The sequence below is a fragment of the Pituophis catenifer genome, unplaced genomic scaffold (genome assembly GCF_029215685.1).
Source record: "Pituophis catenifer annectens isolate HBS135680 unplaced genomic scaffold, rPitCat1.0.hap2 SCAF_3, whole genome shotgun sequence".
Classification (NCBI taxonomy): domain Eukaryota; kingdom Metazoa; phylum Chordata; class Lepidosauria; order Squamata; family Colubridae; genus Pituophis; species Pituophis catenifer.
Window position 1 is genome coordinate 17161632 of NW_027256883.1, and position 15089 is coordinate 17176720.

Sequence of the window (15089 nt, forward strand, 5' to 3'; positions counted from 1 at the left end):
TAATGGAACAAGAGCAAAGAAGCTTTATTGTATATGTATGTTATTTCAAAACAACATCTAGAAACAGGAAACCTTATATGATGGGGTGGGCTTCAAAAATTTTAGCAAGGGGTTCTCTGCCCGGTTGCTGGGTGGGCATGGCCATGGTGGGCATGGCCCAATTGGCCTCCTGCACCATGGTGGGGGGGCATTTTTGCCCTCCCCAGGCTCCGGAGGTTTTTCTTGAACCTCCGGGAGGGCGAAAATGGCCTCCCCAGGCTCCAGGCCCTCTGGAGGCCGGAAAAGGCGAACTTTCAGTAGCCTGTTTTTCGCCCTCCCCGAGCCACCGTGCGCGCCCTGCACTAATCTGCATCCAAAATGGGCTGCGTGGGGATTCTTGCGAGGAGTGGGGTGGGGTGGGCGGGGCCAGCCAGGAGTGAAATTTGGGGGTTCTCCGAACTGTACACAATCTTAGCTAGAAGTTCTCCCAAACCCCTGCGAACCCCCAGCAGCCCACCCTTGCTTATATGTGAGACATACAAATGTCACATCCTTTGTGTTTCAGTGCCTTTTAGATGTACAAAGGCTACCACCCAAGCTAGTGGGAAACGACAGCTGCTCTTCAATACAAACTCTACTTCAGAGCCAGTAGTAGTCCTTATTTCAATTCAATGTGTTAAATTCTCAGCCCACAAAGAAGATAGATTTTAGCAGCATCACTGAGCTACGATCTCAATCTATCCAATAAAATTTGATACTTTGCCACCTGGGAGTACTTGAAGTGGCACATTAGTGAAAGACTAATAAAGGAAAACCTTACAGGTGGTCCTTGGGGCCCAGGAGATCCTTTGTTGACTTCAGAACAGGAACAAGAATGTGGAAGGGCAGGGCAGCCTTCTTCATCTCTCTAACAACAACAACAACAAAGGTTGTGTTATCTTCAGTATATTCCAAATTAGGATACTCTGGATGCTGGTTACGTGATTCTCTTTTGCAGATCTTTCCAAACATAGTTAGAATTGAATTGCAAATCACTAAATAAGTATTCTTAATGGGTAACATCTTACCAAAGCTGGAAGTTCACAGCACTTATCTCTATTGGCCCATGAAGTGGAACAAACGATATCAAACATCTGCAGCTGGAACTGGTTAAGAAGGAAAAAATAATTCCAAATTGATTAGGCATCATTTAATAAAAACATAACAAAAAACCTGAAGACAATAATCACTCATGAGTTCTTTTTTTTTTTTTACTTATCAAATCATGAACAAAATGCTTGCCTAGGAGATGCGGTTGTATAAAAAGATTTTAAAATCTGCCCAAATTTATCTAGAATTTCAATTGAAGGTGACTTCCAAATGGAAACTTAAAGAAACTCAACTGTCTCTAGAATCATGCTTCCAGCAACCCATCTTTTATTTTAAAAAGTAAATTATTTCCAGGAAAAATATTTTGGGTTGATCCAGATAATCCTCAGTTTACAACCACAATTGAGTCCAAAATTCCTGTGGCTAAGTGAGACAGTTGTTAAATGTATTTTGCCCCATTTTTATGACCTTTTGTTCTGCCCCAGCTACGGATCCCAAAGAACGCAGCACACACAAACTCTGAACAAAACTTGGTTTAGTCAAATAACGCAGGTTTTTGCAAATGCAGGCTGTTAATAAACGTTCTTAACAGCCTGCCCAGAATTCCACAGATAAGATAGTCAGAGTCTTACTAGAGTTGGCAGAAAGCCCAGAAGCAATGTTGCAGAGATATCCAAACTCTATGATTAGCGAACTAAAGTTGTTTCCTGCAGCTTGTTGCAAGCTGCGTTCTTTCTTAAATAGGCTAAGGGAGTGGCCAATTAGCCCTAAGCCTTACTCTCAAGGAGACCTCCTCCTGAGGAACCACTCCTGCCTTTTGGCAGCTCTGTGTGCTTGTGCATTGAGAAGAGGCTCCTCCTCTTCATCCTCTTCACTTAAAGGAGCCTCTGGAGGTTCTGAAGGCCTTGACTGAATCCCTGCCTCTGGCAGCACATCTTCTTCAGCCTCCTCGCTGTCCGACTCGAGCACCGGCTGCACAGGCTGCTGGCGCAGCACCACACCAGCCTCCTCCTCGTCGGGATCAGCAACAATCTGCGCAGGCCACCTTTCGTGCCACAATTGTTAAGTGAATTGCTACAGCTGTTAAGTTAGTAACACAGTTATTAAGTGAATCTGGTTTCCCCTTTGATTTTGCTCATCAGAAGACCGCAAAAGGTGATCACGTGATGTCAGAATATATCCATCAACTGGAATAGGACATAGTAATAAAGTCAGCCAATTGGGAGTGGAGACAGACTGGAGCCAGGGCGTGTCTTAGTCTGGCGCTTCTGAGTCTGTGCAGAGCTAAAATGAAACTAGTCTCTCTGCTATATTCTGTGTGTGAACTTGTCTGCTGATCTGAGCTGAAGAACCAACTGTTGGTATTGTAAATATACTTTATGTGTTATTATGAATATAAAGAAATTAATGAATCCAGCTGATTCAGTTATCTGTGTGTGCTTCTGGATTTGATTTTTGCGAAAAACTCTGACATGTGATCCCGAGGACACTGCAACTGTCATAAATATGAATCAGTTGCCAAGTGTCCGAATTTTGATCATGTGACATTGGGGATGCCGCAATGGTTGTAAGAGTGAAAAATGGTCATCAGGCATTTTTTTCAGTGCCATTGTAAATTCGAATGGTCACTAAATGAACTATTGTAAATCGAGGACTACTTCTACAATCATGCTGATGAAAGCAAACTCATCTTTGTTTTCCAAAATTATTCCTCTTTCACCTCCAGTACCTAATCCTACAAATGTCGTAATTCTGTTATATTGAGAACAATGCAATAACTATTATTCATATTGCTTAAATCAAGCCCAAAATCAGAGTTAAAAGGTATATAAAGAAGTAAATATTTGTTGAGAATCCATAGCTCAGCCCACAGAGTTTAAATTTAGTTTCCTGAAGCCTTCATTCTGAAATAAACAATTTCCCATAAATCTCCAAATGCCAATTCACCTCTCATGCAACATTTCCAAGAGAACAAAGAAATGGTTTCTTTAAAGATCCCTCAAGGGACAAAATTTAAATTAAGAATATATACTAGCATAACTCGTTTTGCCATATCTGCAGACATCTTCAGACATGACTCTTCTACAAGGGGGAACATTCAGTTAAATTCAACAGAGGATCTGGTCAGGGAACACACTGGATATCACAGAGAATGTATTCTCTGAAATGTACACATTGGCCCATTCCAAATGAAGCATATATGCCCAATGGTTTTGCTTCCATCCAATTATGTCCAATTCTTAAAAACTGCTTGGATAAGTCTCTGCAGTGCTCTTGGCCAGATTTCAGAATTGGTTCACCACTGCCTCCTTCCTAGGGCTGAGAGAGAATGACTGGCCCAAGATTACCCAGGTGGCTTTGTGCTAAAGCAGTGGTCCTCGACCTTTTCTTCCCCATGTACCCAAAATACCTTTTGTATTTTATCACCCTAGCTGGGGAATTCTGGGATTTGAAGGCCACACATTTTAAAGTTGCCAAGTCTCAAAAATACTGCATTATATGGAGTAAATCAAGGTTCAAGTTATGCATGCTTGCAATCACTTCTGTTGTGCTTTGCCATTTAAAAGGAACTTTTTAGGACAAAATATATACTCTCTCTGTGTGTATGTGTATATATATATATTCAGTGTGTATGTCTGTATATATATATATTCAGAGGAAACTGAAGCATTCTTGATGTTTTAGCCTCATGGACCACAAGACAGCATCAAGACATAATTTCCTGAAAAAATACACTGTACCTAATCAAAAGCACAGACTTTGTTAAAGTTGAATTTGCAAAAAGAATGCTTCTATTCGTTTTAAAATGCATGTTTGTGGACTTACATAACATCAACCAATTCAGTTGCAGGCAACTGTTTTTTGGCTTCCTGTGGGCCTATAGTTCACTTGACCACTTATCATGCATACAATCATGATTTTCCAAACAAAAGCCATCATTTCTTTCTTACAAAGCACCCTTCAATTGCAACTTTTTACAAGATGGCCTTTGTCATTCTCTGCTGGAACATGGCCACAGAGGTTGCTTGGTTCAATATATTAATTGCCAGGCTTAAGTCAGGAGTCTGAAAACACTTCTTTGTGCAAAGCACATAATTTTATGTGGAGAGAGGGCAACTATGTATTTCATAGGCCAAACAAGCTGAAGTCCATTAGGTTTAAGAATTTCGTTTGGTCAAGAGAGTTCAAAGGACATGACCAGATTGTCCAGCTTTGAAAATTAAATCCACCTCTTCTCTCTTATTAAATTCTCCTCTTGCTTAATTAGATAATTGTAACAATGCTCTGGAAGAGCTTCTCTTAACTTGTTGGGAACTGTCATCTTGAAAAACAGATAAAAGTACAGGCGAGGTCTCAAGAGTTCAGTATGATCAAGAACTTCCCAGAGAGTGACCCAAATGACTTTTCCCACTAGAATTTGCCCACAACACAAAGATGCCTTGACAAAGTGGTGGAACATACATTAGATTTAAAATGAATGAAGTGGATGGTTGCTTATCTGAATTAATGCTTTTGACAGCATTCTGTCTAGTTACAGAAGGGGTTACATTAATCCCTGAATAAATAAACTGAGGAGCTGTCTTGCCCCAATAGGACTGGCCTGCCCAACTTGTCCTGGCAGAAGAAGCCTACTACAAACCCCATCACTTCCCGCCTGGACTACTGCAATGCTCTCTACATGGGGCTCCCCTTGAGGAGCACCCGGAGGCTCCAACTGGTGCAGAATGTGGCTGCGTGGGGGATTATGGGAGCGAGGGGAAGCTCCCATGTGACACCTCTCCTGCGTGAGCTGCATTGGCTTCCAGTGGTTTTCCGGGTGCGCTTCAAGGTGTTGGTCACCACCTTTAAAGCGCTCCATGGCATAGGACCTGGGTATTTGCGGGACCGCCTTCTGCCGCCGATAGCCTCCCACTGACCAGTACGCTCCCACAGAGCGGGACTCCTCAGGGTGCCGTCAGCCAGGCAATGTCGGCTGGTGACCCCCAGGGTGAGGGCCTTCTCTGTGGCAACTCCTGCCCTCTGGAACGATTTGACCCCAGAGATACAAAGGATATCGGATCTCCGGGTCTTTCGCCGTGCCCTAAAAACTTTTCTTTGCCATCAAACAGGGCTGGCGTGAAACCCCCACCCTTTTTTAGCCTTTTTTAGCCTTTTAAATTGTCAATGGATTTTAGTTTGGATGTTTTAAATTTGGGGCCAAAGTCATATAATTCTTTTAAAAATTTTAAATTTTGTATTGGTATCTGTTTTAGTTCTGGCTGTGCACCGCCCTGAGTCCACTAGGAGAAGGGCGGGATACAAATTGAATAAAATAAATAAATAAATAAATAAATAAATAAATAAATAAATAAATAAATAAATAAATCAGCCTGTTGTGGCCCGCTGGCAGCCAGCACAGCTGGCAGCAAAGTCGGACAGTGAGGAGGTTGGGGAGGAATATGGGCCAATCCTGGGGGCTAGGGAAACCTCGGATGAGGGTTCTGCTTTGGAGGCAAAGAGGGAGCTAGACAACAGTGAGGCAGAGGAACAGCTGGAGCCCGTTCCCAGTGTGTGCATGCGCAGAGCTGCCAGAAGAACAACTCAGAAAGCAGGATCAACTTGGGAGTAAAGCCACACCTTGGAGGTGATTGGCCCCTCCCATAGGAAATAAAAGAGGAGCAAACAGGGAGTGGGCTTTTGCAGGAAACAATTTGTTCGTTCCGTGCGGGGTGAAATATAAAATTTGTTACTACCAGTTCTGTGGGCGTGGCTTGGTGGTGGTGGGGGTAATGTGACTGGGTGGGTGTGGCCAACTTTTTTTTTTTTTTAACTTTTCAAAGCATTTTTTTTACCACCTCTTCGGCTAAGAGGTTTCAGAAAAAAATGCTTTGAAAAACCTCTGACAATCCCAGCCGCGTGATCATCAGAGGTTTTTTTTTTTACTTTTAAAAGCATTTTTTCATTGGAAGAGGTTGTAGAAAAAATGCTTTTAAAAGTAAAAAAAAAAAAGCCTCTGATGATCGTGCAGCTCAGCTGGGCATGGGGGTGGGGGCAGGGATTTTTGCTACCGGTTCTCCGAACCACCCGCCGCCATTGCTACCGGATCAGGCGATCTGATCGGAACCGGGAGCATTTCACCCCTGGTTCCGTGACTCTAAGAGACTCTGTGCCAAGTTTTGCCTTGTATTGCATTTAGAAACTAGCTACGTGGCAGCTTGCCAAGCGAGATAAGGTCTATGTTGATAAATATTCCTTTGAAAAACTGTTTGGACAGGCCTTGCTGACTGTGAATGAAAGGAATTCACAGTCGTGTAAATAAAAGAGGTTTTGCTGGGACCAAGGCTCTGCTTCCTGCTTTTTAAGGGAGCCTAGGTCAGAACACAGCCAAAGAATTTAGGTTAGCACAGATTAGGAGAAGACCCTTTTCTGCCGTGGCTTCTACCCTTTGAAACTTAATGCTACAGGAGGTGACTCCACCCCCATCCTTCTGGTCTTCAGGAAGGGCTTGAAAACCTGCCTGTAGGTGGTTAGTAAGATGACAGAGAAGGCATCACCTCTTCTCCACCTGGAGTCTATGGTTTTTAGTCTGTATTTAATTTTTTGCAATTTAATCTCTTTTTATATTTAGAATTGTGTTTATATCTCTATTTTATTACTAAATTGAAAGCCTCCCAAAGTCATTTTGGACAACAAGACAGGCAGGCCAGTTTTATCAATTTTATTAATAAATGAGCCTTGCTGAATAATCATCCACTTTTATCTCAGCTCCTTTACTTACTGGTGCAGAACTGTCTCTTGGTCCTCTTGATCGAACCATTCTTCCCAGGACTTCAATCCCGTTAGAAGTGATATTTCCTGCTGCGTTGATAATCTTCTCACCCACTTCCTTGCAATCAATCACTACTTTAGCAGTGGTTTTGCTGATAACAATATGCAGCTGGAAGAGGAGAAGGAGGTTTTAATACACAACAAGGGAGCCATTAAAAAAGAGCTCTTTGTAATCCTTTTAATGCAATTCACAGACATGCTATTTGTTTTGTAAAGTTTCTGTATGCACAGAGGGCTGCAGTCTCCTGCGTTCCTCAAGTAACCTGTTGGCCACTAATTCCATCTTGCAGCTAGGCGAGAATATCACAGACCTAACTGAAGATTGAGGATTGAGGGATAAATGGGGTGTATGTAGAGCCAGAATGGGGAGAATCAGCCAGCTTGACCCATACCTCTGTAACAGAAATCCATAATTTATGTGGATTTGCGTGGCTTGTCAATGGCCAAATTCCAAAAATAAGAAGATCACGGTATGTACTGAGAGAATGTCCCAAGAGCTTTGAGGAAAAAAATAGGTGGCATTTTAAGGTTTAAGACCTTCATTTTGACCCTTGAAATGTCTCCAAACCACTCTAAAAGCAAAAACCACATCAAGTTTATTTGTCATTCCAGAAAGTTCTCCAATATAATTTTGTTTAGATTTTTTTTAAAAAACTTACCTTTATTATTTTTATAAATCACTCAAGGCAGCAAACATATCTAATACACTTTCCCTTGTCTTATTTTCCCCACAGCAACAATCCTGTAAGTTGAGTTAGGCTAACAGTTAGTGACTGGCCTAAAGGCACTAACAGTTACAGAGTTGGAAGGGACCTTGGAGGTCATCTAGTCCAACCCCCTGCTCACACAGGAGACCTGTACTAGGGATTCGAACCGCCGTAACTGCCGACCTTTCTGATTGACAAGCTCAGTGTCTTAGCCCCTGAGCTACCTAGTCAGGCAGCTTTCTGTCAGGCACTCATCTGGCTTTCATGGCTAAAGCAGGACTAGAACTCACGGTCTCTTGATTTCTAGCCTGTTGCCTTCCCCACTAGACCAAATTGGTTCTCATTTGTAGGGTTTCTTTCTATTTTTTGCACAGTGGCAAAAAATTGCAGTTATAATAATTTAAAATTAAATTAAATAAAACAAAACAAAACAATATATAAATACAAGAGGCCTAAAATATTAAATACTGAAGACTAATCCCAGGAAAAAACTATTCTGCTAGAAAGTAAAACAGAGTGGTATAAAATCGTGTAAACATTTAGACAGTTGCCATATTGCTCCCCTTCTTTCTAGACAAGTTAAACAACAATTGTCTTATTTCACTCTTTTGCAATGATATAAGCTTGAAACAGAATTTGGCAGCTTTAAAAGTGACATCATTTTTAACAGTCTGAGAAGAAATGAAATTAAGAATCTGTTTATCAGAGGACTCAGCCAAAAAAAAAAAATTAAAAATAAGTTAGGTCTACTTATTCGGACATTTCTTGAGGCCATAAAAGGGACACTAATAAATCATATGAAGCCCCCAAACCATGTATATTTGCTCTACAAGTTTGAATCCTCATAAATTTGGGGAAATAGAGCAATATTGGGAAACCTGGTTCCTTTGTATTTAAAATATTTCTAAAGATTTTTTCCAAAGGTGCTTTTTCCAAAAGGCAACTGGATTTTCTTGGGGTTTTTTTACCTTTGAAAACCTTTCACTAATCATCCAAGAAGTTTCTTCAGTTCACTTCTTGGATAAGAAATGAAACGTTTTCAAAGGAAAAACAACGACAAGAAATTCTATTTGGCTTTTGGAAAAGCACCTTTGGGACAACAACGACGTGGATGATTGAGAATCCCCATATATATATATTTTAAAGATCTTTTTGAAGCATATTTCAGCAAGTGTCTCACCTTATGGAAACTCCCATAAAATATTTTCTTTATGTCAGGCCCTTCAAAGGTTACCGTCTGGAATTCCCCTTTGTAGTCGTAATTGAAGAAAGTCAAGGTTTTGCCATCATCTGCACAGTGTATGAGAAAATAAGGCTCAGAGAACTGTCTACATTTTCTTTTTAAGGTTATATATTGGCTTATCATATTTTCAAGCAAAAGTCACGATCAGCCAGCTGGCCAAGAAGACAATGAGAAGCACAGGCTTCCATATTTCATCAAAACTCATTCCCAAAACTAGGCAACCTGTATAGGCAAAAGGGGAGGGAGTTTTGACAGGTGGATAAACTGCTTTCTTAGACGAAATGTGAGGATTTAAATTGGTTATAATAGTAAGAGTTGGAAGGGACCTTGGAGGTCATTTAGTTCAGGGGTCACCAACCTTTCAAACCTCAGGGACCACTAAATTCATAATTTTAAATACCGCGGACCACTAATATGATCTGCATAATGACCGGCTAGGTGGGCATGGCTAGGTGGTCATGTGACTGGGTGGGCGTGACCAGCTCCTCACCTCCCCGCCTGGGCTCCTTAGGGCACCAACAGGAAGCAATTGTTGGAGATAAGCAGCCACCGCAAGAAAGAGATGGCAAAACAGCTCAGTTCAAATTGGATCTGACGGAGAAGGAGGCTCAGTAGAAGCACCTCACTGAGGACTACGAGCATAGGCTTTCCAAGTAGAGGGAAGACCTGCAGGAGTGCAAGGCCAAGTCCCGGCACCTAGAGGCTCAGCGGGCTGAGATGGTCAGCCAGATCCAGGCCATGATGCAGTCCCACTGGAACAAGGTCCTCCAGCTCTTCACCACCAGTGGCACTTCCCTCCAGCCTTTGCCCAAAGCCCCGCACCAGGAGGCCGAACCAGACCCCAAGTCGGAATGTCTGCCTCCCTCCGACCCACACAAAAAGACCTCAAAGGGGGAGACTCTCTGCAGCAACACCAACGTTCATTGCACGTATCCATCCCAGAGGCTGCAGTTTGAGGACCCCTGATTTAGTGCAATGTTCTGATCTAGTCCAACCCCTAGCTCACGCAGGAAATCTGTACCAGGGATTCGAACCACCAAAATGCCGATCTTTCTGATCGAAAGCTCAGTGTCAAAACCACTGAGCCACCTAGTCAGGTTAAATCTGAGCATCCCACAGACAAAAGGGAAGCTGTTTAAATTCACTTCCTTTATCCCAGGGATGTCAAATTCAAGGCTCGAGGGCCAGATCCGGCCTGCAGAGTGCTTAAATCTGGCCCAAGGGGCCAGCCTAGAAATAGCAAAGGACTGGCCCGCAGTGCCTCTGGCAGCCAAAATGGGGCTGGGGGGGGCATTTTGTCAGGCAAACTGCTGCAGGTGGCCGTCCACCCAGTCTCTCCCCCATCCCCCAGCCGGCCCATGGAGGAGAACTACAATGCTGATCTGGCCCTCAAAGAAACCCAGTTTGACACCCCTGCTCTATCCCTATGCAAGCAAATTGAGGTTAATGAAATTCCTGGTCCTGAGATATGAAGGATACGCAGATATAAGTAATAAACATGGACAGTGCTGGCCAAACAGTGACATATAGAGAACCTACAGGTACCTCCCCTTAGATACCTTCTGTGAGAAAAGATGATTTATAAATATTTTATTAGATTTTTATCCTGACTACTTTATTGTTTTATAGGTAACTCAAGGTAATAAGCATACATAGTACTTGTTCCTCCTCCTCCTACTTTTTCCACAACAACAACTCTGTGAGGTGGGTTGGGCTGAGAGGAAGAAAATGGCCCAAAGTCACCCAGCCAGTTTTCATGGCCAAAGTGGGACTAGAACTCACGGTCTCCTGGTTTCTAGGCCAGCATCTTAATCACACCACATTGGCACTCTCATATATCATATTATAAATAAGATATAGCACATAAATAAATTAGTAGAAAAGCTTATGAAAAATTGGGTAGGAAAAACAGATTCCTTGAAAAAGACAACAGCAATCATGACTTCTTAAATCTCTTGTTGATAACATGCACACGCACAAAAAATAATAATCAATCACAGCACAACTCCAAACCGCTATTGCTTAGCGCATTGTAAGCCGCACTGAGTCTCCGGAGAAGGGCGGCATATAAATCAAATTAAAAAAAAAAAACTGTACTCAGACAAACTGTACTACAGGCTCCAAAAAGAGCCTGTAGTACAGTGGTCTAAAGCACTGTTATTAACATTTGCTGCTTGCAATTACTGCAAGTTCAAATCTCACCAGGCTCAAGGTTGACTCAGCCTTCCATCCTTTCAAAGGTAGGTAAAATGAGGACCCAGATTGTGGGGGCAATAAGCTGACTTTGTATAAACATACAAAAGTATGAAGGCTATTGCTTAACGCATTGTAAGCTGCCCTGAGTCTCCGGAGAAGGGCGGCATATAAATTAAAGCAAAAAAAAAAAAAACCAAAACAAAAACCACAGACACTTACTATCCAAAATAACTCCAACCAACGGCTCATAACTTTCATTTAAAATCTCCCACAGAGCAAATGGTTCCAGAGGTGTTTCAGGAAGGATGCGGAAGAGAAAAGTTATGGTGTAATCTGATGGGAGACCCTCGGGATGTAGATATCTGTGAAAAGAAAGTAAGTTTGCAGAAAGGGATATTAATACGGAGAAGTCCCTACATCAGGAACGAAGCATTTTTCTTGAACCAAGGTTACTTACAGAAACCTTGTGCATAATATATTGTAAGGTCCCAAGTCACCATTTGACTTGGTATTTGACTTGGTATTTGACTTGGTACATATTGACGAGTCACCAGAATGCCAAAGAGAGAGACTGAGATGAGGCTTGCAAAAAGAAGCCGATTTTATTTATGGCCAAAAACAAAATACTGGGTGAGACTATATTCAGAACATACAGATACAATGCATGAGAGGAGATAGCCACACCTTGGGGAAGATATGGCATCCTTTTTATACCCTGAGAGACATCATCTTAATACCCAATTCTGGCCTCCTAGTTTAGGTTTGTGTATTCCTTGTTGCCCTGCAAAGGAATAGAAGCCTCCCAATTAGCATTATCTCTTCATTGAGCATTCCTTTGTTTTCCTAATTGCTCATTTGGCCCCCTGGTTCTGCAAGGAACGAGCTTATACAGATCAAAGGTGTAAATTAGGGCTGAAGTGTAAATTATCCCTGGGATGATGTCTGCAGTTCCAACTGAGATACATACCATGCTCTTAGATGGCACAAGAAAAACAGAAAGAAGATTGATATGGGTTCAGGTCAAATGGCAGGGACATATGTTTGACAAATACCAGATACATTACAGAGGCCTAATAACAGAATATGTTTGTTACAAGAGATACAAATATAAAGGCTTAATACAAAGGCATATTTGTGTTACAGATATAAAGGTACAATATATGTGTGTTATACAAATACAAAGGCTATATATGTATTACAGGAAACTAATGGTTACAGAATAACAAGTTTCTACTAATTCTAGGATACCAGTATATCATATTCTAGTATTATTTATTATATCCTTATTACTGTTTCCTTTCAATATCAAGCGCCAAACTCTGTAAGAAGATAAAAACTATAATCCATTTGAGGACACAACTGAGGAAGAGCAATAGCATGTAGACTTATATACTGCTTCACGGTGCTTTACAGGCCTCTCTAAGCGGTTTACAGAGTCAGCATATTGCCCCCCAACAATCTGGGTCCTCGTTTTACTGACCTCGGAAGGATGGAAGGCTGAATCAACCTTGAGCCTGGTCAGAATCGAACTGCTGGAGTGAGTAGTGAGTTACCCTGCAGTACTGCATTCTTAAGAGGACACTCTTAATTTTGCCCCTGATGCACCTTCATAATTTTAACTGGGTAGGTGCTCCAACACTGGAGGTTTTTAAGAAGAGATTGGACAACCATGTGTCTGAAATGATGTAGGGCAGTGATGGCTAACCTTTTTGTTGTCGTGTACGAAAGCACACACGCGCCTGCAGCCATAATGCAATGCGTGCGCAACACACCCCCATGCACCCTGCACCCCATGCGCATGCACGCATGACCCCCGCACTCCCCCTGCCCCCATGCATGCACACGTGACATCCCCCGCCCATGCCCCATTTTGGACCTAGTAGCAATGGTGGGATTCAGCCAGTTTGCACCACTTCGGGAGAACCGGTTGTTAACTTTCTGAGCAATTTGGTGAACTGGTTGTTGGAAGAAATCATTAGGGCAGAGAACTGGTTGTTAAATTGTTTGAATCCCACCACTGCCTAGTAGGCCTCCCTGTAGCCTCCTGGGACCAAAAATGGACCACACGGGGGCGGTGCCACCCCGTGCTCTCCCCGTGCATGCAATGACAAGTCTTTATTTGCTATACCTGTGCCCTGTAGTCTATCAATTCTACCAATCATGATAAAATTGCAGCTTCCCCCAAATACCTTATCAATCCTTGCCTCTTTAGCCAATCGTAACTGCAGAGTTTTGAGCCAACCTTATTGAACATCTGCCTACATGGATCCCCATATCTGCAAAATCAACATGCTCCATCAAACTGCATAAAAGATTCCTGAGCAATGAGAGTCACCATCTCCATGCGTTGGTGGTAAATACTGCAGTCACTGCAGTTGTTAACTTAGTAATACGGTTGTTAAGTGAATCTGATTTCTCTGTTGACTTTGCGTGTCAGAAACCTGCAGAAGGTGATCATGTATGAGCCGTGATGGCGCAGTGGTTAGAATGCAGTATTGCAGGCTAACTCACTGTTCACTGCCAAGAGTTCAATACCAACCGGCTCAAGGTTGACTTGGCCTTCCATCATTTTGCAGTCAGTAAAATGGGGACCCAGATTTTTGGGGCAATACACTGACTCTGTAAACCGCTTAGAGAGGGCTGTAACAGCACTATGAAGTGGTATATAAGTCTAAGTGCTATTCCTAAGTGCTATCACATGACCCTGGGACACTGTGAATATCATAAATCAGTGGTGGGTTCCTCCCGGTTCCGCCCAGTTCCACCGAGCCGGTAGCGGTGATGATATGATGTCACCGAACCGGTTCTTGCCCCCCGCCCCCTGCCCCCACCCCCACATTATTCTTACCTTTTATTTGGCCCCACCCCCAATCTATTGCTGCATCCTGAGTCCCAGCTGATGGCTAAAGGGAAAAAAACTGTTTAAACTCTTGCAGCGGGGCTTCAAAGGGCCACCTTACAGCTGATCAGTGTTAAAAGAAAACAAATGAGTAGACCCGTGCCTGCAAAAATAAATGGATAGACCAGTGCCTGCAAAAATACATGAGTAGATCAGTGCCTACAAAAATAAATGGGTAGATCGGTACAGCTTTGCAAACATTTAAAAGCCTGGTAGACCAGTACCTCTGCTAAATCCTAAATAATTGTCACATGACCACCAAGCCATGCCCACAAAATAAGCCACACCCATAGAACCGGTAGTAAAAAAATTTAGAACCCACCCCTGTCATAAATATAAGTTAGTTGCCAAACATCCATATTTTGATCACGTGGCCATGGGGGTGCGGCAATGATTGCAAGTGTGAAAAACATCATAAGTAATTTTTTCAGTGCTGCTGTAACTTTGAATGGCCACTAAACAAATGTTGTAAGCCGAGGACTAACTGTAATCATTACAGAAGAACCATCATAACCGATGGTACTATCTCTAGTAGAGTGGGAGTTGCAAATCTGAACACACATTTGAAACACATGTCTAAGGTTTGACTTATCGTCAACATTTCATCAATATTCCTGAAATAAAAGGATATTGGGGTGGAAATATCTTCAGGCGAACAAATGAAGGAGAAATTGCTGAAGATCAGTGGATTAGGTCAAGGGATCATGTACAATTTAAACTTGGTGGACTTTTACTGGATGTCCTCAGTTGCAAACTTGGAATTTCAAAAGAAATAAAAGGAAATGTCCATAAGCTTAGGAAAAATTCAGATATCCTTAAATTTGAAGGGCTAATGCAATAGAAGGATTATTATAGTTCTCAGCTATAGGAACTTCCTGTAAGCCATCCAGCCAATGAGCAAATCAAATACTTGCTCCTAAATTCTAATCACTCCCATTTCCACATCTCTGGTTTCTAGGAGACAGCTTTTGTACCACGAGACAATTTTATTTAACTAAATGCTTATTACTTATACATTATTGACTTGATTTGTTCCAGTTGTACACAAGGGTTTGGTTTGGAAAATAACATGCAATATTCTTAAGGTTTACTCTTCCCTCCTCCACCCTCCACCCATGTTCCTCTAATGCCACGTTACAAATTTGGCTTCCCCTTCCCCCCCCCCAGG

General features: G+C 42.3%; 1 protein-coding gene across 1 annotated transcript in view; it reads right to left on the minus strand.

The window, feature by feature from the left end:
• COL14A1 (collagen type XIV alpha 1 chain) overlaps positions 1 to 15089 on the minus strand; it is a 143459-nt gene that overhangs the window by 45475 nt on the left and 82895 nt on the right. Inside the window, exons 31-35 of the mRNA XM_070942037.1 lie at positions 11242 to 11384; positions 8764 to 8873; positions 6827 to 6985; positions 1047 to 1124; positions 800 to 886 (exon numbers count right to left, since the gene is read on the minus strand). Of these exons, the coding sequence (XP_070798138.1) occupies positions 800 to 886; positions 1047 to 1124; positions 6827 to 6985; positions 8764 to 8873; positions 11242 to 11384 (577 nt within the window). The remainder of the gene's footprint in view (positions 1 to 799; positions 887 to 1046; positions 1125 to 6826; positions 6986 to 8763; positions 8874 to 11241; positions 11385 to 15089) is intronic.